Below are 24,123 nucleotides of genomic sequence, written 5' to 3'. Positions count from 1 at the left end.
TGTCCTGCCGCCTGGCCCCCAAGGGCCCTTCGTCTCCTCCGTCCGCCTTTGGACCAGGCGCCTGGCCACCGCCGACCGCCTCTACCGGTGCAGCCCTCCAGCCTGAGCCCTCTGTCGTCGCCGGGCGCTCGGTCGCCACGGCGGAGCGACGGCCTCCTTGGCCACCCCACGGCCTTGCCCGACCATAGCCGGATCTTGCGGCCCGCCCGCCCACAGGGGCTGCCTCAGTGGGCTCCTAGGCTCGCGACGCCCCCGCGGCGCGGCAGAGCGCCGTGACGCCTGCAGGCGGCTGGCTCCCGTGTCCCCCTGTCGTCGTGGGAAGTGGCCTCGCCCAGCGCACGGTGGAGAAGGGCTTTGGCCAGCTGGCTGCTGGAAGCCGCGTGCCCCGCGTTGCCCCCCGGGGGTGAGGGCGGAGGCGTTCGCGGGCCGCGGCGGGGAGCGAACGGCCGGGGGGCCGCAAGGCCGCGGGAGCGCCGCCCCGGGGCGGTGGGGCCGGTGGACCCCGGCCGCTGCGTAGAGCTGGCGCGGATGGGGTTGCTGGTGGGCTGCTGGTGGCGCCGGCGGCGGCGCAGAGCCTCCCGCTGACGGGGCGTCGGGGCAGGGATGCGGCGGCGGCTGCGGCGAGAGTGTGCTGGGGCGAGCCCGGGGCCGGCGTCTGGCGGCGGCCCGGGCTGAGCAGCGTTGGTGGTATAGTGGTGAGCATAGCTGCCTTCCAAGCAGTTGACCCGGGTTCGATTCCCGGCCAACGCAGCAGGCCGACCTTTTGCTGAGCTCCGCCGCCCTCCCGGCTGGGGCGTTCGGGGCAGAGAGAGCTGGGAGCAGGGAGCCAGGCAGCTGGCGCGCGGCTTTTGGCGTGTGTGCGAGAAGCCGGTGGCGCGCGCAGTGTTTTGAGGCTGCTGAGAGCAAGACGGCCCGCCAGGGCAGGCGGACTGACAGGGCCGGCGGGCGGCTGGACTTGCCTTGCCAAGGCCGAGTGTGGGCACCACGGTGGCGCGGGCGGGCGGGCGGGCGGGCGGGCGGCCCGGAGGCGCTGGGTTCGGCAGGAGCAGGCGAGGGCCGAACCCCGACGCTCCCTGGTGGTCTAGTGGTTAGGATTCGGCGCTCTCACCGCCGCGGCCCGGGTTCGATTCCCGGTCAGGGAAGCCTTTCTTCTTCCCCTCCGCCCGCCACCTGCCGATCTCCTCGCCGGCGACCCCACCACCCTTTTAGCCTACGCTTGCTCAGCGCTGCCACAGAGGCCCCGGGACCCTGCACCTCCAGCCCAAGCACGATTCAGGCCAGCCCCGCCGTGCCCCGGGGCAAACCTTTTGGCCGCAGTGGCCACCTCGCGCCGCTTCCACCACGACCCGCCTGAGGCCTCCCAGCCCCAGCCCCCGCCCCCTCCCTCCTGAGGGGCGGCGGCTGCTGCCCCTGGTGGCGGCCGCCATGCTCCTGGGCTTGTGCTGGTTCTCCTGCTGTCAGTGGTGGTGGGGAGGAGGTGGGGTCGGACAGGGCGGGTGGGGGTAGGGGTCGGGGCGTGGGCTGTGGTGGTCGCCAGCGCGGGCCGGCAGCGGCCGCGGCGGTGGCCACAGCCGAAGACGAGCGAGGGGGATCTGCCTCTGGGAGTGGGGCCAGTGGCCACGGACACGCCTGCCTCCCCATGCCCCGCGTGCCAGCCACCTCTCTGGGCGGCTGGGCCATTGAGTGCCAGGTCCCGGGCTGGCTGTGACTCCCGTGCGCCGCTGGTGACTCCAAGAGGGTGCTGGTCCTGAGTGGGCTCTGGGAGGCGGACCACGGCGCCCGGGAGGCATCGGTATCGATGGGTTCAGTCGCTCAGTGCGCTGCAGCAGCCCAGGCTTCCCTGGCCATCACCAACTCCCGCAGCTTGCTCAAACTCAGGTCCAGCGAGTCGGCGATGCCATCCAACCATCTCACCTTCTGGCGTGGCGTGTCGTCCCCGTCTCCTCCTGCCTTCCGTCGAGGTCTTTTCCAGGGAGTCAGTCCTTTGCGTCAGGTGGCCAGAGGACTGAATGAAGTGTCAGCTTCAGCCTCAGGGCTTCCCATGAATATTCAGGACTGATTTCCTCTAGGATTGACTGGTTGGATCTCCTGGCAGTCCAAGGGACTCTCAAGAGTCTTCTCCAACACCGCAGTTCAAAAGCATCGATTCTTCAGCGCTCAGCTTTCTTTATGCTCCAACTCTCACATCTGTCCGTGACTGCTGGACAGACCGTGGCTTTCACGAGATGGACCCTCGTGGCAGAGTCATGTCTCTGCTTTTCGACATACTGTCTAGCTTGGTCAGAGCTTTTCTCCCAAGAGGCGGACGTCTTTTAATTTCATGGCCGCGGCCACCGGCTGCAGTGATTTGGGGGAGCCCCCCCCCCACCTCAGTGACGTCTCTCCCGGTGTCCATTGTTTCCCCATCTGTTTGCCATGAAGTGATGGGACCGGATGCCACGAGCTTAGTTTTCTGAATGTTGAGTTTGAAGCCAACTTTGTCATTTTCCTCTTTCACTTCCATCAAGAGGCTCTTGAGTTCTTCTTCGCTCTCCCCGAGGCAAAGGGGTGAAGACGAATGTGGGCCTGTGCTGCGAGTCACAGCACCGCGCGGGGGGAAGTGAGGGAGCACACAGATCCCGGCGGGGCGGGCCGGCCGGGAAAACGCAGCCAACCAGCCGGGAGGTGGCAGATGCGCCCCAGGCAGTGATGCCGGCCAGGGTGGACACGCCGACCAACATGGTGTTTCCCTTGCCTGAGCACAGCTCTCAATCCTACCGGAGTGAGGCAAGGTTTCCCAGATGTCCCTCCCCGACAACGAACCAAAGGGGGGCACCTGGGTGCACACGCAGACACGCAGACACACACACACACACACACACACACACACACAGCGCCCTGTTCCACGCACCCCTGCCCTAGATATGACATCTCCTACTTTGCCATTCTCTCCAATCTGTCTGTCCAGGATCAACTCCATCCCTCTCCACAGACTGTCATCGTCGTCCCCAGGAACTCTGGCCGGGGGTCATCGCCACCCACAATCTCCCCTTAGCCCAATCTTGAGCCCGTCTGTAACCCCAAAGGGTTTCACGACTGTTGAAGGACTGTGTCCTTTGGGGGGTGGGGTGGGGGAGTGGACGGCCGACGAAGGGCACCATCCTGCGGCGAGGGCGGCACGCTCGGGGGCGACGGGACAAAGCTGAGTCCCCTGGGCAAAAGGAGAACCTGTGGCCTGACGCGTGCTAGCCATCGCCGCAGGAGGTTTCCTCGACGCCCCTGCCGGGGCCGTGGGCGTCAGCGTGCGTGGGTGAGAGTGCGGGACGAAGCTGCCTGGGGCCATGGCTGGTGGGTGCCCCACGAGGATCAGGGACCGGGGCAGAGCCATCGCAGGGAGAGGGGGCGGCAGCGAGCAGGGTGCGGGGAGGCAGGCCCAGGGGTGCTTGGGCGTGGCGTCTGCGTGGAGGGCCGGCGGGAAGGGGGAGGCATGGGACTCGCGGGGACCTGGCCGAAAGATGGGCCGGCCACTCGAGCAGGGCCTCTGCAGAAGCATGGAGGCGGTGGCGACGCCGTGCCAGGCACCCGTGTGAGGCTGGGACAGGTCTGCGGTCGGGGTGGGCGGGTGGCAGGGGTGGGTCTGCGGAGCTGGAGGCAGGCCCGCACTGGTGAACGCCAGGGCAGGGCAGGGCGTGTGAGGGATGGCCCGGGGCTGCAGGGGGACGGTGGCGGGTAGATGGGGCCGAGCCTGGGGTCTGGCGGGAGAGGCAGAGGGCAGGCGGTGACCCTGAGGGGGCTGTGGCGTGAGGGAGGTGGTGGGAGAGCACGCCGTGTGGGCGGGCTGGCGCGCGGTGCGGCAGGTTGCTCAGGCTCGGCGGTGGGCTGGGGCTCCGGGCGCTGGCTAGGACGCTGGCAAGCGAGCCACAGAAACGGAGTGCCAGACGGGGGCCAGACCCGGTCGGAACAGGGTGGGCCCACCGTCCCGCCCCAGAGACCCAAGTCCCCACACACCAGGACCAGATGTCCAGTCTCGGGTGTGCCATTGCTGGGGGCTCAGGGTGGGATGGTGGGTGGTGGTTGGCAGCGGGGATGCCTGGGGTTTCATGAGGACCAAAGAGAGCTCCCATCTGACCGAGCACACCCCGTCCTGGGTGCACACCCGCAGAGAACAAACCTCGGAGAGGTCTAAAGGTCCATACTCGCCGTGCACACTGCAGCACTATTTGCCATAGCCACGACACGGAAGAAACCCCAGTGCCCGTCCTCGAACGGCGGGCCCAAGAAGATGTGGCATAGATGTCCCAAGGAACGATCACTCGGTCCTAAAGAGAAAAGGAAAGGATTGCCATTTGACACAAGCAATGATGGACCTAGAGACTCTTAGACTTGGTGAAGAATGTCAGACCGAGTTGGACAAAAGCATGTGGAACGTGTAAAAGAATACAAAACGAACCTATTTGCCGAAGAGAGACCGGCTCACGCAGAAAACCGCCTTGGTGTAACGCAGGCGGAAGGGCAGCGGTGGAGGGATGACTCTGGAGCTGCAACGAACAGATACGCAGGACCGCCTATGATGGGAGACGCACCAAGGTTGTCCAGTTCAACACAGGCAATAAGAGTCAGTACCCTGTAATAACCTCAAGTGGAAAAGAGTCTGAAAACATACATGAAATCTGAAATCTGTACCTGGGAAACAGAATCACGTTGCAGTCCATCGGAAAGGAGCCCAATGTTGGAAATCCACTCTACTTCCACAACAACCGCTACTATGACTTTGGAGTAAGCTTTCAAAAGGACACTGAATACCATAGGTAACTGAGTAAGCGGGAGACAGGCGAGCGGGGTCCATATCCGTGAAAGGCTCAACTCTTCATTCAGAAAGGCACATGCAAACCCCACGGTCGTGGCAGCACCGTTTGCCGTAGCCAAGACGGGGAGAAACCCCTAGTGCCCATCCCCAGCGGCTCACCCACGAAGATGCGCTGTCAGAGACAGGGAGAGAACAGGATGTCACTGAGCCGTCCACAAGAGTCACATAGTGTCACTGGCAGCAACAGCGGCCGGAGCTGCAGAATATGACCCTTGGTGAGGGGAGTCGAACAGACAAGGTCACAGATGGGTGGAATCGAAAGTGTTGTACAAATTCATCCCTGTGCCAAGCAGCGACAGCCCCCGAGACACAGGAAAGCCGCTTCGGGCTTCCCAAGGGCAAAGTCAGGGACGGAGGGATGAATGAAGAGCCGGGCTCAACGGATATACCGTACTCGTGCTGAGTAGAAAGGAGACGACCAGCAAAGACACACCGGATACCACAGGGAATAGGATGCAATCGCCTGTCACCCCCTGTAATGGAAAGCGATCTGAAAACATCATCCTACACACACAGGACGGAATCACGACGCTGTCCAGCGGAAACGGACAGCAGGGTGTAGACCAGCTACACTTCCAGAACAACATCTACTGCTCCCTGGAAGTCAATCAGTCGAGGATCAGTCCAGCAATAGGAAAAAGAAGAGCTTACGCTGTGATCCAGCAAACCCAATCCCGGGTACCCATCGGGAAAAGACATCACCCCTGCTGGGAGGAGATGCAGGCATCCCCCAGGGTCATCGCAGCCCTCTGTGCCAGAGCCGAGACATGGGGGACGCCCAAGTGCCCGGCGGCACGTGGCCGGCACGAGAAGAAGAGGTATATGTGTACCGTGGAATATGACGCAGCCGTCAAGGAGGAGCGGCCATCGCCACGGGCCGCGACGCTGGACGGACCCACAGAAGGGTCCACTGAGTGAGGTGAGTCGGGTGCAGAGGGACAAAGCTCTGTGGACTCTGCCAACGAATGCAAATGAATCTATGTGCAAAAGGGAAAACGACCTTCAGACATAGAAAACGTCCATAGGGCTACCCAAGGGGAAAGGCAGCGGACGGACGAAGTTGGAGGCGGATCAAGAGAGAGCAACTAGTATACCTACAGGAGATAAGCAACAAAGCTTTCCTCCATAGCATGAGATCTGTATTCGTATCTCACCTCAACCTACACTGGAAAATCACCTGGAAAAGAACAGGGGACTGAATCACTGTGCCGTGCACCTGAGACTAACCCGGGAAAGGAAATCAGTTCTACTGGCGTTGGAAGAAGCAGAAAAAGGAAGAGCCCAAGGGTTGGGGTTGGGGTTGGGGGGAGACGGGCCAGTGGGACAAAGGCAGAGGCGGGTTCCTTGACAAGAGTAGGATTTGGGATGGCTCATGGAGGAACCGGGCGCGCGCGTGGGCGGGAGGGGGGCAGTGGAGATGGGGGAGGTGGGGAGCAGGGGTGGGGGTGGGTGGGATGGGTGCGTTTGGGGGAGCAGGGGGATGGTGAGGGTGCAGGCTGAGGTGGTGTTACTGGCGGAGCAGGGCTGATGCTGAGGTGAGGCGGGCAAGAGGGTTTCAGGGGAGGGGGTGGTGTGTGAGGTGGTGAGGGCGTTGCTGTTGGAAACCGATCTGGGCCCAGGGCCGGGAGCGTGTGGACTTCTGAGGAACTCCTCCTGCAAGCTGATGCTCCAGGGACCCTCCAGGGAAAAGGGAGGTATCCTTGCCAGATGTGGCAACTTCCTTGCTCCTGGCTGTGCAAACGGAGGGTGATTGATTCTCGGAGTGTGGCGAGAGTGAGCCAGGGAGCTTGGAGACAGACGTTGGGAAAGGTGAAGAGGTGGGGCCGGCGGCTGCCAGAGGTGGGGTGTGCCTTCCAGCGCAATCCGTGAGCCACCGCCTGGGTCCGGGTGAGGAAGCCAGCAACCACAAGGGAGGTGTCTGGGCACACGGGCGGCTGAGCCCGCAGGGCTTGGGGCCACAGCGGCTTGGCAGCAGGGCCGTGTGTGGGGGCGGGAGGGGTCGTGGGCAGCTGCGTGGGAGAGGCAGCGGGCGGCAGGTAGCAGCCAGCGGTTGCAGGAGCGCTCCCTTGAGCGCCTTGGAGCGGGCAGACCTAGCTCGGCTCTGGGACTGCAGTGCGGGACCAAAAGGGGACGCTGGGGTTGCATGGGCCGGGAATCGAACCCGGGCCTCCCGCGTGGCAGGCGAGAATTCTACCACTGAACCACCCATGCACCGGTGGCCGCCGCCGCCCGACGCCGCCCCAGAGGCGCTGGCCAACACCCGCCCGTCACTGCTCACCGCTCGCCCAGTGGGCATCTGTCTGCTCCATCCGAGCAGGAGACGACGGGCGGCCGACCTCAAAGCCAGGGTCCGGGCACGTGCAGGACCCCAGGGCGCGGCGCTCTCGGAGGGACCCCGGGGCGGCGGGCCGCCGGCCCACTCGGCCGGTCCCGCGCCTTCTGCGCCGACCACGGCCGCCGCGACGCTGTCGGTGTCGCCCGAGGGGGCCAGGAGCCGACGCCGTCTTCCCGGCGCCGGAATCCCAGGCGCGGGCAGGCGCTGCGTGGTCGCCGCGGCCGCGCGCCGACGTTCCTCTCAGCGACCTGCCGGGTCCCGACCCAAAACCCCTCTGGCGGGCTGGCTTTCCGGCAGGGGCGGGATGGAGCGTGCCATTGCGGGCGGGGGCCGGGACCCCGGGCTCGGCCTGTGCTGGGTGCTCGCGAGCGCGGGAGCGCGACTCCCCGGGGCGCCCCCGCCGCCGCCCCGAGCTGCGCTCAGGCCCGAGGACCCAAAGGCGTTGTGAGCCTGGCTCCTGCGCTCTGGCCGACGGCGCTCGCGGGCGCTCCGCTCTGACAGGGTGGGTGGTGGTGGTGGTGAGGAGGGGCCCTTGGGCAGAGCGGCTCCTGGCTCGGGGACTGCCGGCTGAGGCAGGGAGCACGCCAGGCCGCGCTTGGCTCCGGCCCGGGCGGCGGCTTCCCCGCCCCCCCTTCCCCCGGGAACGGGCGCGGTGGCGCCGAGGGCCGGGGCGCGGGCTGGGCGCCTGTGGCTGGGCTGGACGGGCACGCAGGGCTTCCGCTCCCACCCCAGCCGAGCGCCCTTCCCGGGACGGGTTCGTGCACGGAAGGCCGGTGTTCGCCGGCCCGCAGCAAGGGTGCGTGGCGCGCGTCCCGGGCGGGAGGCAGGCAGGTGTGGCCCGGCCGAGGCCGCAAGGCGGAGAAGCGTGGAGGGCACGCAGCAGCCCCCTGGCGGGCAAGGCGGGGGGGCTCGGCCGCCTGGGTGTGGCTGGGGGGCGCAGGCGGGCCGGCGGCGCGGGCGCGGACGACAGGGTGCCGGGCGGAGGGGGAGCGGCCGGGGGCGGACGTGGAAGCAAGGCTGCGAGAGCGACTTGGCCGTTCAGCAGGCAGAAGTCGCGGCGCCCGCGAAGCGAGGAGGGCTCGCCACCCGGCGCGGGGCCGCGTGCGTCGGCGCCGACGGGGGTGGGGCGGGGTGGGGCCTTGCGAGTGGGAGGGTGGGCGAGGGTGCGCGAGGCGCAGGCGGGGAGGCCGGAAAAGCAGCAGCTGCAGCCGCAGACACCTGGGGAGGAAAGCTGCGCTGAGAAGGACTGAAGGTTCCTGGTGGCGGGGGGCGGGCGTGTGTGGAGAAAGGCTGTGGCGCGGGGAGGACGGGTGCGTTTGTCCGGCGGGCCAAAAGGCTGGCTTGTCAGGAGTGGGATTCGAACCCACGCCTCCAGGGGAGACCGCTCGGCCATCCTGACGGCGGGCCTGGGCGGGCGCGTGGCCGCTCGCCTGGCTGAGACCCGACGCGGCGCGAGCCCCGGCGCCCGTGGCGGGCCGCGCGGTGCGCCGCGCCAGGCAGGCAGGCGGCCGTCTGGCGTGGGTGAGCGACGGGGCCGGCCGAGGCGCCTGGCTGCGCCGCCGGTCGCGCCCCGGACCCAGCCCGGCCCTTGGCGGGCCGTCCCCTCCTCACCCGCGCCCCTCCTCGCCAGACGCGGGCCGGCGCGCGCCCACCGTGTCCTCGCAGCCTCGCTTGCCTTCTCGGACCCCCTTCTCCCGGCGGAATGGCCGCGTTGGAGGCAAGAGGCGGCGCGCACGAGGAGTGTCCAGTGCCCCGGGGGGTCCGGGTCCGTGTCGGGGTCGCGGGCCGCCTCTGTGACCGAGGCGGTTGGTTTGGTGGGCGGTCGGGTCGGGGCCCGTGCTGGGCACGGGGGAGGCGTGGGCAGGCAGCCCGAGAGCCCGAGAGGGGCCGGGCGGCAGGGCGGTCGCCGCCGTCCTCGTTAGTATAGTGGTGAGTATCCCCGCCTGTCACGCGGGAGACCGGGGTTCGATTCCCCGACGGGGAGGCAACACAGCCTTTTTGGTGGCCGCGGTGGCTCTCTGTCCTGCCGCCTGGCCCCCAAGGGCCCTTCGTCTCCTCCGTCCGCCTTTGGACCAGGCGCCTGGCCACCGCCGACCGCCTCTACCGGTGCAGCCCTCCAGCCTGAGCCCTCTGTCGTCGCCGGGCGCTCGGTCGCCACGGCGGAGCGACGGCCTCCTTGGCCACCCCACGGCCTTGCCCGACCATAGCCGGATCTTGCGGCCCGCCCGCCCACAGGGGCTGCCTCAGTGGGCTCCTAGGCTCGCGACGCCCCCGCGGCGCGGCAGAGCGCCGTGACGCCTGCAGGCGGCTGGCTCCCGTGTCCCCCTGTCGTCGTGGGAAGTGGCCTCGCCCAGCGCACGGTGGAGAAGGGCTTTGGCCAGCTGGCTGCTGGAAGCCGCGTGCCCCGCGTTGCCCCCCGGGGGTGAGGGCGGAGGCGTTCGCGGGCCGCGGCGGGGAGCGAACGGCCGGGGGGCCGCAAGGCCGCGGGAGCGCCGCCCCGGGGCGGTGGGGCCGGTGGACCCCGGCCGCTGCGTAGAGCTGGCGCGGATGGGGTTGCTGGTGGGCTGCTGGTGGCGCCGGCGGCGGCGCAGAGCCTCCCGCTGACGGGGCGTCGGGGCAGGGATGCGGCGGCGGCTGCGGCGAGAGTGTGCTGGGGCGAGCCCGGGGCCGGCGTCTGGCGGCGGCCCGGGCTGAGCAGCGTTGGTGGTATAGTGGTGAGCATAGCTGCCTTCCAAGCAGTTGACCCGGGTTCGATTCCCGGCCAACGCAGCAGGCCGACCTTTTGCTGAGCTCCGCCGCCCTCCCGGCTGGGGCGTTCGGGGCAGAGAGAGCTGGGAGCAGGGAGCCAGGCAGCTGGCGCGCGGCTTTTGGCGTGTGTGCGAGAAGCCGGTGGCGCGCGCAGTGTTTTGAGGCTGCTGAGAGCAAGACGGCCCGCCAGGGCAGGCGGACTGACAGGGCCGGCGGGCGGCTGGACTTGCCTTGCCAAGGCCGAGTGTGGGCACCACGGTGGCGCGGGCGGGCGGGCGGGCGGGCGGGCGGCCCGGAGGCGCTGGGTTCGGCAGGAGCAGGCGAGGGCCGAACCCCGACGCTCCCTGGTGGTCTAGTGGTTAGGATTCGGCGCTCTCACCGCCGCGGCCCGGGTTCGATTCCCGGTCAGGGAAGCCTTTCTTCTTCCCCTCCGCCCGCCACCTGCCGATCTCCTCGCCGGCGACCCCACCACCCTTTTAGCCTACGCTTGCTCAGCGCTGCCACAGAGGCCCCGGGACCCTGCACCTCCAGCCCAAGCACGATTCAGGCCAGCCCCGCCGTGCCCCGGGGCAAACCTTTTGGCCGCAGTGGCCACCTCGCGCCGCTTCCACCACGACCCGCCTGAGGCCTCCCAGCCCCAGCCCCCGCCCCCTCCCTCCTGAGGGGCGGCGGCTGCTGCCCCTGGTGGCGGCCGCCATGCTCCTGGGCTTGTGCTGGTTCTCCTGCTGTCAGTGGTGGTGGGGAGGAGGTGGGGTCGGACAGGGCGGGTGGGGGTAGGGGTCGGGGCGTGGGCTGTGGTGGTCGCCAGCGCGGGCCGGCAGCGGCCGCGGCGGTGGCCACAGCCGAAGACGAGCGAGGGGGATCTGCCTCTGGGAGTGGGGCCAGTGGCCACGGACACGCCTGCCTCCCCATGCCCCGCGTGCCAGCCACCTCTCTGGGCGGCTGGGCCATTGAGTGCCAGGTCCCGGGCTGGCTGTGACTCCCGTGCGCCGCTGGTGACTCCAAGAGGGTGCTGGTCCTGAGTGGGCTCTGGGAGGCGGACCACGGCGCCCGGGAGGCATCGGTATCGATGGGTTCAGTCGCTCAGTGCGCTGCAGCAGCCCAGGCTTCCCTGGCCATCACCAACTCCCGCAGCTTGCTCAAACTCAGGTCCAGCGAGTCGGCGATGCCATCCAACCATCTCACCTTCTGGCGTGGCGTGTCGTCCCCGTCTCCTCCTGCCTTCCGTCGAGGTCTTTTCCAGGGAGTCAGTCCTTTGCGTCAGGTGGCCAGAGGACTGAATGAAGTGTCAGCTTCAGCCTCAGGGCTTCCCATGAATATTCAGGACTGATTTCCTCTAGGATTGACTGGTTGGATCTCCTGGCAGTCCAAGGGACTCTCAAGAGTCTTCTCCAACACCGCAGTTCAAAAGCATCGATTCTTCAGCGCTCAGCTTTCTGTATGCTCCAACTCTCACATCTGTCCGTGACTGCTGGACAGACCGTGGCTTTCACGAGATGGACCCTCGTGGCAGAGTCATGTCTCTGCTTTTCGACATACTGTCTAGCTTGGTCAGAGCTTTTCTCCCAAGAGGCGGACGTCTTTTAATTTCATGGCCGCGGCCACCGGCTGCAGTGATTTGGGGGAGCCCCCCCCCCCACCTCAGTGACGTCTCTCCCGGTGTCCATTGTTTCCCCATCTGTTTGCCATGAAGTGATGGGACCGGATGCCACGAGCTTAGTTTTCTGAATGTTGAGTTTGAAGCCAACTTTGTCATTTTCCTCTTTCACTTCCATCAAGAGGCTCTTGAGTTCTTCTTCGCTCTCCCCGAGGCAAAGGGGTGAAGACGAATGTGGGCCTGTGCTGCGAGTCACAGCACCGCGCGGGGGAAGTGAGGGAGCACACAGATCCCGGCGGGGCGGGCCGGCCGGGAAAACCCAGCCAACCAGCCGGGAGGTGGCAGATGCGCCCCAGGCAGTGATGCCGGCCAGGGTGGACACGCCGACCAACATGGTGTTTCCCTTGCCTGACCACAGCTCTCAATCCTACCAGAGTGAGGCAAGGTTTCCCAGATGTCCCTCCCCGACAACGAACCAAAGGGGGGCACCTGGGTGCACACGCAGACACGCAGACACACACACACACACACACACAGCGCCCTGTTCCACGCACCCCTGCCCTAGATATGACATCTCCTACTTTGCCATTCTCTCCAATCTGTCTGTCCAGGATCAACTCCATCCCTCTCCACAGACTGTCATCGTCGTCCCCAGGAACTCTGGCCGGGGGTCATCGCCACCCACAATCTCCCCTTAGCCCAATCTTGAGCCCGTCTGTAACCCCAAAGGGTTTCACGACTGTTGAAGGACTGTGTCCTTTGGGGGGTGGGGTGGGGGAGTGGACGGCCGACGAAGGGCACCATCCTGCGGCGAGGGCGGCACGCTCGGGGGCGACGGGACAAAGCTGAGTCCCCTGGGCAAAAGGAGAACCTGTGGCCTGACGCGTGCTAGCCATCGCCGCAGGAGGTTTCCTCGACGCCCCTGCCGGGGCCGTGGGCGTCAGCGTGCGTGGGTGAGAGTGCGGGACGAAGCTGCCTGGGGCCATGGCTGGTGGGTGCCCCACGAGGATCAGGGACCGGGGCAGAGCCATCGCAGGGAGAGGGGGCGGCAGCGAGCAGGGTGCGGGGAGGCAGGCCCAGGGGTGCTTGGGCGTGGCGTCTGCGTGGAGGGCCGGCGGGAAGGGGGAGGCATGGGACTCGCGGGGACCTGGCCGAAAGATGGGCCGGCCACTCGAGCAGGGCCTCTGCAGAAGCATGGAGGCGGTGGCGACGCCGTGCCAGGCACCCGTGTGAGGCTGGGACAGGTCTGCGGTCGGGGTGGGCGGGTGGCAGGGGTGGGTCTGCGGAGCTGGAGGCAGGCCCGCACTGGTGAACGCCAGGGCAGGGCAGGGCGTGTGAGGGATGGCCCGGGGCTGCAGGGGGACGGTGGCGGGTAGATGGGGCCGAGCCTGGGGTCTGGCGGGAGAGGCAGAGGGCAGGCGGTGACCCTGAGGGGGCTGTGGCGTGAGGGAGGTGGTGGGAGAGCACGCCGTGTGGGCGGGCTGGCGCGCGGTGCGGCAGGTTGCTCAGGCTCGGCGGTGGGCTGGGGCTCCGGGCGCTGGCTAGGACGCTGGCAAGCGAGCCACAGAAACGGAGTGCCAGACGGGGGCCAGACCCGGTCGGAACAGGGTGGGCCCACCGTCCCGCCCCAGAGACCCAAGTCCCCACTCACCAGGACCAGATGTCCAGTCTCGGGTGTGCCATTGCTGGGGGCTCAGGGTGGGATGGTGGGTGGTGGTTGGCAGCGGGGATGCCTGGGGTTTCATGAGGACCAAAGAGAGCTCCCATCTGACCGAGCACACCCCGTCCTGGGTGCACACCCGCAGAGAACAAACCTCGGAGAGGTCTAAAGGTCCATACTCGCCGTGCACACTGCAGCACTATTTGCCATAGCCACGACACGGAAGAAACCCCAGTGCCCGTCCTCGAACGGCGGGCCCAAGAAGATGTGGCATAGATGTCCCAAGGAACGATCACTCGGTCCTAAAGAGAAAAGGAAAGGATTGCCATTTGACACAAGCAATGATGGACCTAGAGACTCTTAGACTTGGTGAAGAATGTCAGACCGAGTTGGACAAAAGCATGTGGAACGTGTAAAAGAATACAAAACGAACCTATTTGCCGAAGAGAGACCGGCTCACGCAGAAAACCGCCTTGGTGTAACGCAGGCGGAAGGGCAGCGGTGGAGGGATGACTCTGGAGCTGCAACGAACAGATACGCAGGACCGCCTATGATGGGAGACGCACCAAGGTTGTCCAGTTCAACACAGGCAATAAGAGTCAGTACCCTGTAATAACCTCAAGTGGAAAAGAGTCTGAAAACATACATGAAATCTGAAATCTGTACCTGGGAAACAGAATCACGTTGCAGTCCATCGGAAAGGAGCCCAATGTTGGAAATCCACTCTACTTCCACAACAACCGCTACTATGACTTTGGAGTAAGCTTTCAAAAGGACACTGAATACCATAGGTAACTGAGTAAGCGGGAGACAGGCGAGCGGGGTCCATATCCGTGAAAGGCTCAACTCTTCATTCAGAAAGGCACATGCAAACCCCACGGTCGTGGCAGCACCGTTTGCCGTAGCCAAGACGGGGAGAAACCCCTAGTGCCCATCCCCAGCGGCTCACCCACGAAGATGCGCTGTCAGAGACACGGAGAGAACAGGATGTCACTGAGCCGTCCACAAGAGTCACATAGTGTCACTGGCAGCAACAGCGGCCGGAGCTGCAGAATATGACCCTTGGTGAGGGGAGTCGAACAGACAAGGTCACAGATGGGTGGAATCGAAAGTGTTGTACAAATTCATCCCTGTGCCAAGCAGCGACAGCCCCCGAGACACAGGAAAGCCGCTTCGGGCTTCCCAAGGGCAAAGTCAGGGACGGAGGGATGAATGAAGAGCCGGGCTCAACGGATATACCGTACTCGTGCTGAGTAGAAAGGAGACGACCAGCAAAGACACACCGGATACCACAGGGAATAGGATGCAATCGCCTGTCACCCCCTGTAATGGAAAGCGATCTGAAAACATCATCCTACACACACAGGACGGAATCACGACGCTGTCCAGCGGAAACGGACAGCAGGGTGTAGACCAGCTACACTTCCAGAACAACATCTACTGCTCCCTGGAAGTCAATCAGTCGAGGATCAGTCCAGCAATAGGAAAAAGAAGAGCTTACGCTGTGATCCAGCAAACCCAATCCCGGGTACCCATCGGGAAAAGACATCACCCCTGCTGGGAGGAGATGCAGGCATCCCCCAGGGTCATCGCAGCCCTCTGTGCCAGAGCCGAGACATGGGGGACGCCCAAGTGCCCGGCGGCACGTGGCCGGCACGAGAAGAAGAGGTATATGTGTACCGTGGAATATGACGCAGCCGTCAAGGAGGAGCGGCCATCGCCACGGGCCGCGACGCTGGACGGACCCACAGAAGGGTCCACTGAGTGAGGTGAGTCGGGTGCAGAGGGACAAAGCTCTGTGGACTCTGCCAACGAATGCAAATGAATCTATGTGCAAAAGGGAAAACGACCTTCAGACATAGAAAACGTCCATAGGGCTACCCAAGGGGAAAGGCAGCGGACGGACGAAGTTGGAGGCGGATCAAGAGAGAGCAACTAGTATACCTACAGGAGATAAGCAACAAAGCTTTCCTCCATAGCATGAGATCTGTATTCGTATCTCACCTCAACCTACACTGGAAAATCACCTGGAAAAGAACAGGGGACTGAATCACTGTGCCGTGCACCTGAGACTAACCCGGGAAAGGAAATCAGTTCTACTGGCGTTGGAAGAAGCAGAAAAAGGAAGAGCCCAAGGGTTGGGGTTGGGGTTGGGGGGAGACGGGCCAGTGGGACAAAGGCAGAGGCGGGTTCCTTGACAAGAGTAGGATTTGGGATGGCTCATGGAGGAACCGGGCGCGCGCGTGGGCGGGAGGGGGGCAGTGGAGATGGGGGAGGTGGGGAGCAGGGGTGGGGGTGGGTGGGATGGGTGCGTTTGGGGGAGCAGGGGGATGGTGAGGGTGCAGGCTGAGGTGGTGTTACTGGCGGAGCAGGGCTGATGCTGAGGTGAGGCGGGCAAGAGGGTTTCAGGGGAGGGGGTGGTGTGTGAGGTGGTGAGGGCGTTGCTGTTGGAAACCGATCTGGGCCCAGGGCCGGGAGCGTGTGGACTTCTGAGGAACTCCTCCTGCAAGCTGATGCTCCAGGGACCCTCCAGGGAAAAGGGAGGTATCCTTGCCAGATGTGGCAACTTCCTTGCTCCTGGCTGTGCAAACGGAGGGTGATTGATTCTCGGAGTGTGGCGAGAGTGAGCCAGGGAGCTTGGAGACAGACGTTGGGAAAGGTGAAGAGGTGGGGCCGGCGGCTGCCAGAGGTGGGGTGTGCCTTCCAGCGCAATCCGTGAGCCACCGCCTGGGTCCGGGTGAGGAAGCCAGCAACCACAAGGGAGGTGTCTGGGCACACGGGCGGCTGAGCCCGCAGGGCTTGGGGCCACAGCGGCTTGGCAGCAGGGCCGTGTGTGGGGGCGGGAGGGGTCGTGGGCAGCTGCGTGGGAGAGGCAGCGGGCGGCAGGTAGCAGCCAGCGGTTGCAGGAGCGCTCCCTTGAGCGCCTTGGAGCGGGCAGACCTAGCTCGGCTCTGGGACTGCAGTGCGGGACCAAAAGGGGACGCTGGGGTTGCATGGGCCGGGAATCGAACCCGGGCCTCCCGCGTGGCAGGCGAGAATTCTACCACTGAACCACCCATGCACCGGTGGCCGCCGCCGCCCGACGCCGCCCCAGAGGCGCTGGCCAACACCCGCCCGTCACTGCTCACCGCTCGCCCAGTGGGCATCTGTCTGCTCCATCCGAGCAGGAGACGACGGGCGGCCGACCTCAAAGCCAGGGTCCGGGCACGTGCAGGACCCCAGGGCGCGGCGCTCTCGGAGGGACCCCGGGGCGGCGGGCCGCCGGCCCACTCGGCCGGTCCCGCGCCTTCTGCGCCGACCACGGCCGCCGCGACGCTGTCGGTGTCGCCCGAGGGGGCCAGGAGCCGACGCCGTCTTCCCGGCGCCGGAATCCCAGGCGCGGGCAGGCGCTGCGTGGTCGCCGCGGCCGCGCGCCGACGTTCCTCTCAGCGACCTGCCGGGTCCCGACCCAAAACCCCTCTGGCGGGCTGGCTTTCCGGCAGGGGCGGGATGGAGCGTGCCATTGCGGGCGGGGGCCGGGACCCCGGGCTCGGCCTGTGCTGGGTGCTCGCGAGCGCGGGAGCGCGACTCCCCGGGGCGCCCCCGCCGCCGCCCCGAGCTGCGCTCAGGCCCGAGGACCCAAAGGCGTTGTGAGCCTGGCTCCTGCGCTCTGGCCGACGGCGCTCGCGGGCGCTCCGCTCTGACAGGGTGGGTGGTGGTGGTGGTGAGGAGGGGCCCTTGGGCAGAGCGGCTCCTGGCTCGGGGACTGCCGGCTGAGGCAGGGAGCACGCCAGGCCGCGCTTGGCTCCGGCCCGGGCGGCGGCTTCCCCGCCCCCCCTTCCCCCGGGAACGGGCGCGGTGGCGCCGAGGGCCGGGGCGCGGGCTGGGCGCCTGTGGCTGGGCTGGACGGGCACGCAGGGCTTCCGCTCCCACCCCAGCCGAGCGCCCTTCCCGGGACGGGTTCGTGCACGGAAGGCCGGTGTTCGCCGGCCCGCAGCAAGGGTGCGTGGCGCGCGTCCCGGGCGGGAGGCAGGCAGGTGTGGCCCGGCCGAGGCCGCAAGGCGGAGAAGCGTGGAGGGCACGCAGCAGCCCCCTGGCGGGCAAGGCGGGGGGGCTCGGCCGCCTGGGTGTGGCTGGGTGGCGCAGGCGGGCCGGCGGCGCGGGCGCGGACGACAGGGTGCCGGGCGGAGGGGGAGCGGCCGGGGGCGGACGTGGAAGCAAGGCTGCGAGAGCGACTTGGCCGTTCAGCAGGCAGAAGTCGCGGCGCCCGCGAAGCGAGGAGGGCTCGCCACCCGGCGCGGGGCCGCGTGCGTCGGCGCCGACGGGGGTGGGGCGGGGTGGGGCCTTGCGAGTGGGAGGGTGGGCGAGGGTGCGCGAGGCGCAGGCGGGGAGGCCGGAAAAGCAGCAGCTGCAGCCGCAGACACCTGGGGAGGAAAGCTGCGCTGAGAAGGACTGAAGGTTCCTGGTGGCGGGGGGCGGGCGTGTGTGGAGAAAGGCTGTGGCGCGGGGAGGACGGGTGCGTTTGTCCGGCGGGCCAAAAGGCTGGCTTGTCAGGAGTGGGATTCGAACCCACGCCTCCAGGGGAGACTGCGACCTGAACGCAGCGCCTTAGACCGCTCGGCCATCCTGACGGCGGGCCTGGGCGGGCGCGTGGCCGCTCGCCTGGCTGAGACCCGACGCGGCGCGAGCCCCGGCGCCCGTGGCGGGCCGCGCGGTGCGCCGCGCCAGGCAGGCAGGCGGCCGTCTGGCGTGGGTGAGCGACGGGGCCGGCCGAGGCGCCTGGCTGCGCCGCCGGTCGCGCCCCGGACCCAGCCCGGCCCTTGGCGGGCCGTCCCCTCCTCACCCGCGCCCCTCCTCGCCAGACGCGGGCCGGCGCGCGCCCACCGTGTCCTCGCAGCCTCGCTTGCCTTCTCGGACCCCCTTCTCCCGGCGGAATGGCCGCGTTGGAGGCAAGAGGCGGCGCGCACGAGGAGTGTCCAGTGCCCCGGGGGGTCCGGGTCCGTGTCGGGGTCGCGGGCCGCCTCTGTGACCGAGGCGGTTGGTTTGGTGGGCGGTCGGGTCGGGGCCCGTGCTGGGCACGGGGGAGGCGTGGGCAGGCAGCCCGAGAGCCCGAGAGGGGCCGGGCGGCAGGGCGGTCGCCGCCGTCCTCGTTAGTATAGTGGTGAGTATCCCCGCCTGTCACGCGGGAGACCGGGGTTCGATTCCCCGACGGGGAGGCAACACAGCCTTTTTGGTGGCCGCGGTGGCTCTCTGTCCTGCCGCCTGGCCCCCAAGGGCCCTTCGTCTCCTCCGTCCGCCTTTGGACCAGGCGCCTGGCCACCGCCGACCGCCTCTACCGGTGCAGCCCTCCAGCCTGAGCCCTCTGTCGTCGCCGGGCGCTCGGTCGCCACGGCGGAGCGACGGCCTCCTTGGCCACCCCACGGCCTTGCCCGACCATAGCCGGATCTTGCGGCCCGCCCGCCCACAGGGGCTGCCTCAGTGGGCTCCTAGGCTCGCGACGCCCCCGCGGCGCGGCAGAGCGCCGTGACGCCTGCAGGCGGCTGGCTCCCGTGTCCCCCTGTCGTCGTGGGAAGTGGCCTCGCCCAGCGCACGGTGGAGAAGGGCTTTGGCCAGCTGGCTGCTGGAAGCCGCGTGCCCCGCGTTGCCCCCCGGGGGTGAGGGCGGAGGCGTTCGCGGGCCGCGGCGGGGAGCGAACGGCCGGGGGGCCGCAAGGCCGCGGGAGCGCCGCCCCGGGGCGGTGGGGCCGGTGGACCCCGGCCGCTGCGTAGAGCTGGCGCGGATGGGGTTGCTGGTGGGCTGCTGGTGGCGCCGGCGGCGGCGCAGAGCCTCCCGCTGACGGGGCGTCGGGGCAGGGATGCGGCGGCGGCTGCGGCGAGAGTGTGCTGGGGCGAGCCCGGGGCCGGCGTCTGGCGGCGGCCCGGGCTGAGCAGCGTTGGTGGTATAGTGGTGAGCATAGCTGCCTTCCAAGCAGTTGACCCGGGTTCGATTCCCGGCCAACGCAGCAGGCCGACCTTTTGCTGAGCTCCGCCGCCCTCCCGGCTGGGGCGTTCGGGGCAGAGAGAGCTGGGAGCAGGGAGCCAGGCAGCTGGCGCGCGGCTTTTGGCGTGTGTGCGAGAAGCCGGTGGCGCGCGCAGTGTTTTGAGGCTGCTGAGAGCAAGACGGCCCGCCAGGGCAGGCGGACTGACAGGGCCGGCGGGCGGCTGGACTTGCCTTGCCAAGGCCGAGTGTGGGCACCACGGTGGCGCGGGCGGGCGGGCGGGCGGGCGGGCGGCCCGGAGGCGCTGGGTTCGGCAGGAGCAGGCGAGGGCCGAACCCCGACGCTCCCTGGTGGTCTAGTGGTTAGGATTCGGCGCTCTCACCGCCGCGGCCCGGGTTCGATTCCCGGTCAGGGAAGCCTTTCTTCTTCCCCTCCGCCCGCCACCTGCCGATCTCCTCGCCGGCGACCCCACCACCCTTTTAGCCTACGCTTGCTCAGCGCTGCCACAGAGGCCCCGGGACCCTGCACCTCCAGCCCAAGCACGATTCAGGCCAGCCCCGCCGTGCCCCGGGGCAAACCTTTTGGCCGCAGTGGCCACCTCGCGCCGCTTCCACCACGACCCGCCTGAGGCCTCCCAGCCCCAGCCCCCGCCCCCTCCCTCCTGAGGGGCGGCGGCTGCTGCCCCTGGTGGCGGCCGCCATGCTCCTGGGCTTGTGCTGGTTCTCCTGCTGTCAGTGGTGGTGGGGAGGAGGTGGGGTCGGACAGGGCGGGTGGGGGTAGGGGTCGGGGCGTGGGCTGTGGTGGTCGCCAGCGCGGGCCGGCAGCGGCCGCGGCGGTGGCCACAGCCGAAGACGAGCGAGGGGGATCTGCCTCTGGGAGTGGGGCCAGTGGCCACGGACACGCCTGCCTCCCCATGCCCCGCGTGCCAGCCACCTCTCTGGGCGGCTGGGCCATTGAGTGCCAGGTCCCGGGCTGGCTGTGACTCCCGTGCGCCGCTGGTGACTCCAAGAGGGTGCTGGTCCTGAGTGGGCTCTGGGAGGCGGACCACGGCGCCCGGGAGGCATCGGTATCGATGGGTTCAGTCGCTCAGTGCGCTGCAGCAGCCCAGGCTTCCCTGGCCATCACCAACTCCCGCAGCTTGCTCAAACTCAGGTCCAGCGAGTCGGCGATGCCATCCAACCATCTCACCTTCTGGCGTGGCGTGTCGTCCCCGTCTCCTCCTGCCTTCCGTCGAGGTCTTTTCCAGGGAGTCAGTCCTTTGCGTCAGGTGGCCAGAGGACTGAATGAAGTGTCAGCTTCAGCCTCAGGGCTTCCCATGAATATTCAGGACTGATTTCCTCTAGGATTGACTGGTTGGATCTCCTGGCAGTCCAAGGGACTCTCAAGAGTCTTCTCCAACACCGCAGTTCAAAAGCATCGATTCTTCAGCGCTCAGCTTTCTGTATGCTCCAACTCTCACATCTGTCCGTGACTGCTGGACAGACCGTGGCTTTCACGAGATGGACCCTCGTGGCAGAGTCATGTCTCTGCTTTTCGACATACTGTCTAGCTTGGTCAGAGCTTTTCTCCCAAGAGGCGGACGTCTTTTAATTTCATGGCCGCGGCCACCGGCTGCAGTGATTTGGGGGAGCCCCCCCCCCACCTCAGTGACGTCTCTCCCGGTGTCCATTGTTTCCCCATCTGTTTGCCATGAAGTGATGGGACCGGATGCCACGAGCTTAGTTTTCTGAATGTTGAGTTTGAAGCCAACTTTGTCATTTTCCTCTTTCACTTCCATCAAGAGGCTCTTGAGTTCTTCTTCGCTCTCCCCGAGGCAAAGGGGTGAAGACGAATGTGGGCCTGTGCTGCGAGTCACAGCACCGCGCGGGGGGAAGTGAGGGAGCACACAGATCCCGGCGGGGCGGGCCGGCCGGGAAAACGCAGCCAACCAGCCGGGAGGTGGCAGATGCGCCCCAGGCAGTGATGCCGGCCAGGGTGGACACGCCGACCAACATGGTGTTTCCCTTGCCTGAGCACAGCTCTCAATCCTACCGGAGTGAGGCAAGGTTTCCCAGATGTCCCTCCCCGACAACGAACCAAAGGGGGGCACCTGGGTGCACACGCAGACACGCAGACACACACACACACACACACACACACACACACACACACAGCGCCCTGTTCCACGCACCCCTGCCCTAGATATGACATCTCCTACTTTGCCATTCTCTCCAATCTGTCTGTCCAGGATCAACTCCATCCCTCTCCACAGACTGTCATCGTCGTCCCCAGGAACTCTGGCCGGGGGTCATCGCCACCCACAATCTCCCCTTAGCCCAATCTTGAGCCCGTCTGTAACCCCAAAGGGTTTCACGACTGTTGAAGGACTGTGTCCTTTGGGGGGTGGGGTGGGGGAGTGGACGGCCGACGAAGGGCACCATCCTGCGGCGAGGGCGGCACGCTCGGGGGCGACGGGACAAAGCTGAGTCCCCTGGGCAAAAGGAGAACCTGTGGCCTGACGCGTGCTAGCCATCGCCGCAGGAGGTTTCCTCGACGCCCCTGCCGGGGCCGTGGGCGTCAGCGTGCGTGGGTGAGAGTGCGGGACGAAGCTGCCTGGGGCCATGGCTGGTGGGTGCCCCACGAGGATCAGGGACCGGGGCAGAGCCATCGCAGGGAGAGGGGGCGGCAGCGAGCAGGGTGCGGGGAGGCAGGCCCAGGGGTGCTTGGGCGTGGCGTCTGCGTGGAGGGCCGGCGGGAAGGGGGAGGCATGGGACTCGCGGGGACCTGGCCGAAAGATGGGCCGGCCACTCGAGCAGGGCCTCTGCAGAAGCATGGAGGCGGTGGCGACGCCGTGCCAGGCACCCGTGTGAGGCTGGGACAGGTCTGCGGTCGGGGTGGGCGGGTGGCAGGGGTGGGTCTGCGGAGCTGGAGGCAGGCCCGCACTGGTGAACGCCAGGGCAGGGCAGGGCGTGTGAGGGATGGCCCGGGGCTGCAGGGGGACGGTGGCGGGTAGATGGGGCCGAGCCTGGGGTCTGGCGGGAGAGGCAGAGGGCAGGCGGTGACCCTGAGGGGGCTGTGGCGTGAGGGAGGTGGTGGGAGAGCACGCCGTGTGGGCGGGCTGGCGCGCGGTGCGGCAGGTTGCTCAGGCTCGGCGGTGGGCTGGGGCTCCGGGCGCTGGCTAGGACGCTGGCAAGCGAGCCACAGAAACGGAGTGCCAGACGGGGGCCAGACCCGGTCGGAACAGGGTGGGCCCACCGTCCCGCCCCAGAGACCCAAGTCCCCACACACCAGGACCAGATGTCCAGTCTCGGGTGTGCCATTGCTGGGGGCTCAGGGTGGGATGGTGGGTGGTGGTTGGCAGCGGGGATGCCTGGGGTTTCATGAGGACCAAAGAGAGCTCCCATCTGACCGAGCACACCCCGTCCTGGGTGCACACCCGCAGAGAACAAACCTCGGAGAGGTCTAAAGGTCCATACTCGCCGTGCACACTGCAGCACTATTTGCCATAGCCACGACACGGAAGAAACCCCAGTGCCCGTCCTCGAACGGCGGGCCCAAGAAGATGTGGCATAGATGTCCCAAGGAACGATCACTCGGTCCTAAAGAGAAAAGGAAAGGATTGCCATTTGACACAAGCAATGATGGACCTAGAGACTCTTAGACTTGGTGAAGAATGTCAGACCGAGTTGGACAAAAGCATGTGGAACGTGTAAAAGAATACAAAACGAACCTATTTGCCGAAGAGAGACCGGCTCACGCAGAAAACCGCCTTGGTGTAACGCAGGCGGAAGGGCAGCGGTGGAGGGATGACTCTGGAGCTGCAACGAACAGATACGCAGGACCGCCTATGATGGGAGACGCACCAAGGTTGTCCAGTTCAACACAGGCAATAAGAGTCAGTACCCTGTAATAACCTCAAGTGGAAAAGAGTCTGAAAACATACATGAAATCTGAAATCTGTACCTGGGAAACAGAATCACGTTGCAGTCCATCGGAAAGGAGCCCAATGTTGGAAATCCACTCTACTTCCACAACAACCGCTGCGATGACTTTGGAGTAAGCTTTCAAAAGGACACTGAATACCATAGGTAACTGAGTAAGCGGGAGACAGGCGAGCGGGGTCCATATCCGTGAAAGGCTCAACTCTTCATTCAGAAAGGCACATGCAAACCCCACGGTCGTGGCAGCACCGTTTGCCGTAGCCAAGACGGGGAGAAACCCCTAGTGCCCATCCCCAGCGGCTCACCCACGAAGATGCGCTGTCAGAGACACGGAGAGAACAGGATGTCACTGAGCCGTCCACAAGAGTCACATAGTGTCACTGGCAGCAACAGCGGCCGGAGCTGCAGAATATGACCCTTGGTGAGGGGAGTCGAACAGACAAGGTCACAGATGGGTGGAATCGAAAGTGGTGTACAAATTCATCCCTGTGCCAAGCAGCGACAGCCCCCGAGACACAGGAAAGCCGCTTCGGGCTTCCCAAGGGCAAAGTCAGGGACGGAGGGATGAATGAAGAGCCGGGCTCAACGGATATACCGTACTCGTGCTGAGTAGAAAGGAGACGACCAGCAAAGACACACCGGATACCACAGGGAATAGGATGCAATCGCCTGTCACCCCCTGTAATGGAAAGCGATCTGAAAACATCATCCTACACACACAGGACGGAATCACGACGCTGTCCAGCGGAAACGGACAGCAGGGTGTAGACCAGCTACACTTCCAGAACAACATCTACTGCTCCCTGGAAGTCAATCAGTCGAGGATCAGTCCAGCAATAGGAAAAAGAAGAGCTTACGCTGTGATCCAGCAAACCCAATCCCGGGTACCCATCGGGAAAAGACATCACCCCTGCTGGGAGGAGATGCAGGCATCCCCCAGGGTCATCGCAGCCCTCTGTGCCAGAGCCGAGACATGGGGAACGCCCAAGTGCCCGGCGGCACGTGGCCGGCACGAGAAGAAGAGGTATATGTGTACCGTGGAATATGACGCCGCCGTCAAG

General features: G+C 66.2%; 4 protein-coding genes and 11 non-coding genes across 15 annotated transcripts; 8 read left to right on the top strand and 7 right to left on the bottom strand.

Moving 5' to 3' along the window:
• Window positions 1–224: 224 nt before the first annotated feature.
• Window positions 225–4,691, bottom strand: LOC122678371 (basic proline-rich protein-like). The gene is made up of 7 exons (XM_043879040.1): window positions 4,663–4,691; window positions 4,457–4,517; window positions 3,806–3,885; window positions 3,022–3,731; window positions 1,215–1,728; window positions 761–1,030; window positions 225–615 (listed from the first exon to the last, which is right to left on the bottom strand). The coding sequence occupies exons 1-7, from the start codon at window positions 4,689–4,691 to the stop codon at window positions 225–227; spliced, it is 2,055 nt and encodes a 684-aa protein (XP_043734975.1).
• TRNAG-UCC lies at window positions 679–750 on the top strand. The gene has a single exon. It is a non-coding gene; the product is annotated as a tRNA-Gly (tRNA).
• On the top strand, window positions 1,071–1,142 carry TRNAE-CUC. Its single transcript has one exon. It is a non-coding gene; the product is annotated as a tRNA-Glu (tRNA).
• A 1,662-nt stretch (window positions 4,692–6,353) lies between the features above and the next one.
• Window positions 6,354–9,386, bottom strand: LOC122678370 (basic proline-rich protein-like). The gene is made up of 6 exons (XM_043879039.1): window positions 9,286–9,386; window positions 8,793–9,020; window positions 8,545–8,693; window positions 7,125–8,399; window positions 6,588–6,920; window positions 6,354–6,376 (listed from the first exon to the last, which is right to left on the bottom strand). The coding sequence occupies exons 1-6, from the start codon at window positions 9,384–9,386 to the stop codon at window positions 6,354–6,356; spliced, it is 2,109 nt and encodes a 702-aa protein (XP_043734974.1).
• TRNAG-GCC lies at window positions 6,987–7,057 on the bottom strand. Its single transcript has one exon. It is a non-coding gene; the product is annotated as a tRNA-Gly (tRNA).
• TRNAD-GUC lies at window positions 9,094–9,165 on the top strand. The gene has a single exon. It is a non-coding gene; the product is annotated as a tRNA-Asp (tRNA).
• Window positions 9,387–9,878: 492 nt separating the features above from the next.
• Window positions 9,879–9,950, top strand: TRNAG-UCC. Its single transcript has one exon. It is a non-coding gene; the product is annotated as a tRNA-Gly (tRNA).
• Window positions 9,951–10,270: 320 nt separating this feature from the next.
• On the top strand, window positions 10,271–10,342 carry TRNAE-CUC. The gene has a single exon. It is a non-coding gene; the product is annotated as a tRNA-Glu (tRNA).
• Window positions 10,343–15,543: 5,201 nt separating this feature from the next.
• On the bottom strand, window positions 15,544–18,602 carry LOC122678363 (basic proline-rich protein-like). Its single transcript, XM_043879030.1, has 6 exons — window positions 18,502–18,602; window positions 18,009–18,236; window positions 17,797–17,909; window positions 16,315–17,661; window positions 15,778–16,110; window positions 15,544–15,566 (listed from the first exon to the last, which is right to left on the bottom strand). The coding sequence occupies exons 1-6, from the start codon at window positions 18,600–18,602 to the stop codon at window positions 15,544–15,546; spliced, it is 2,145 nt and encodes a 714-aa protein (XP_043734965.1).
• Window positions 16,177–16,247, bottom strand: TRNAG-GCC. Its single transcript has one exon. It is a non-coding gene; the product is annotated as a tRNA-Gly (tRNA).
• TRNAL-CAG lies at window positions 17,714–17,796 on the bottom strand. Its single transcript has one exon. It is a non-coding gene; the product is annotated as a tRNA-Leu (tRNA).
• TRNAD-GUC lies at window positions 18,310–18,381 on the top strand. The gene has a single exon. It is a non-coding gene; the product is annotated as a tRNA-Asp (tRNA).
• Window positions 18,603–18,640: 38 nt separating the features above from the next.
• On the bottom strand, window positions 18,641–23,113 carry LOC122678362 (basic proline-rich protein-like). The gene is made up of 7 exons (XM_043879029.1): window positions 23,085–23,113; window positions 22,879–22,939; window positions 22,228–22,307; window positions 21,444–22,153; window positions 19,631–20,144; window positions 19,177–19,446; window positions 18,641–19,031 (listed from the first exon to the last, which is right to left on the bottom strand). The coding sequence occupies exons 1-7, from the start codon at window positions 23,111–23,113 to the stop codon at window positions 18,641–18,643; spliced, it is 2,055 nt and encodes a 684-aa protein (XP_043734964.1).
• TRNAG-UCC lies at window positions 19,095–19,166 on the top strand. Its single transcript has one exon. It is a non-coding gene; the product is annotated as a tRNA-Gly (tRNA).
• On the top strand, window positions 19,487–19,558 carry TRNAE-CUC. The gene has a single exon. It is a non-coding gene; the product is annotated as a tRNA-Glu (tRNA).
• Window positions 23,114–24,123: the final 1,010 nt, after the last annotated feature.

The sequence above is a fragment of the Cervus elaphus genome, chromosome 20 (genome assembly GCF_910594005.1).
Source record: "Cervus elaphus chromosome 20, mCerEla1.1, whole genome shotgun sequence".
Lineage (NCBI taxonomy): Eukaryota > Metazoa > Chordata > Mammalia > Artiodactyla > Cervidae > Cervus > Cervus elaphus.
The sequence above is the reverse complement of the archived record's forward strand: the minus strand, read 5'-3'. Positions and strand labels throughout refer to the sequence as shown.

Bases quoted from the DNA above. Each gene is read 5' to 3' on its own strand.
- LOC122678370 (XM_043879039.1), bottom strand. From the start codon at position 9,386: ATGGTCGGGCAAGGCCGTGGGGTGGCCAAGGAGGCCGTCGCTCCGCCG. The intron at 9,021-9,285 runs GTAGAGGCGGTC...CCCCGTGCCCAG, and splicing joins CAGGCTGGAGGGCTGCACCG to CACGGGCCCCGACCCGACCG. The intron at 6,921-7,124 runs GTGAGCAGTGAC...GCCCGCTCCAAG, and splicing joins AGATGCCCACTGGGCGAGCG to GCGCTCAAGGGAGCGCTCCT.
- LOC122678363 (XM_043879030.1), bottom strand. From the start codon at position 18,602: ATGGTCGGGCAAGGCCGTGGGGTGGCCAAGGAGGCCGTCGCTCCGCCG. The intron at 17,910-18,008 runs GTGAGGAGGGGA...CACCCACGCCAG, and splicing joins TCTGGCGAGGAGGGGCGCGG to ACGGCCGCCTGCCTGCCTGG. The intron at 17,662-17,796 runs GTCAGGATGGCC...CCCGCGCCACAG, and splicing joins CGCGCCCGCCCAGGCCCGCC to CCTTTCTCCACACACGCCCG.
- LOC122678362 (XM_043879029.1), bottom strand. From the start codon at position 23,113: ATGGACTGCAACGTGATTCTGTTTCCCAG. The intron at 22,940-23,084 runs GTACAGATTTCA...TGTTCGTTGCAG, and splicing joins AACGTGATTCTGTTTCCCAG to CTCCAGAGTCATCCCTCCAC. The intron at 20,145-21,443 runs GTGGGTGGCGAT...ACCCTCTTGGAG, and splicing joins GATTGGGCTAAGGGGAGATT to TCACCAGCGGCGCACGGGAG.
- LOC122678371 (XM_043879040.1), bottom strand. From the start codon at position 4,691: ATGGACTGCAACGTGATTCTGTTTCCCAG. The intron at 4,518-4,662 runs GTACAGATTTCA...TGTTCGTTGCAG, and splicing joins AACGTGATTCTGTTTCCCAG to CTCCAGAGTCATCCCTCCAC. The intron at 3,732-3,805 runs GCGTGCTCTCCC...CTCTCCCGCCAG, and splicing joins CGCGCCAGCCCGCCCACACG to ACCCCAGGCTCGGCCCCATC.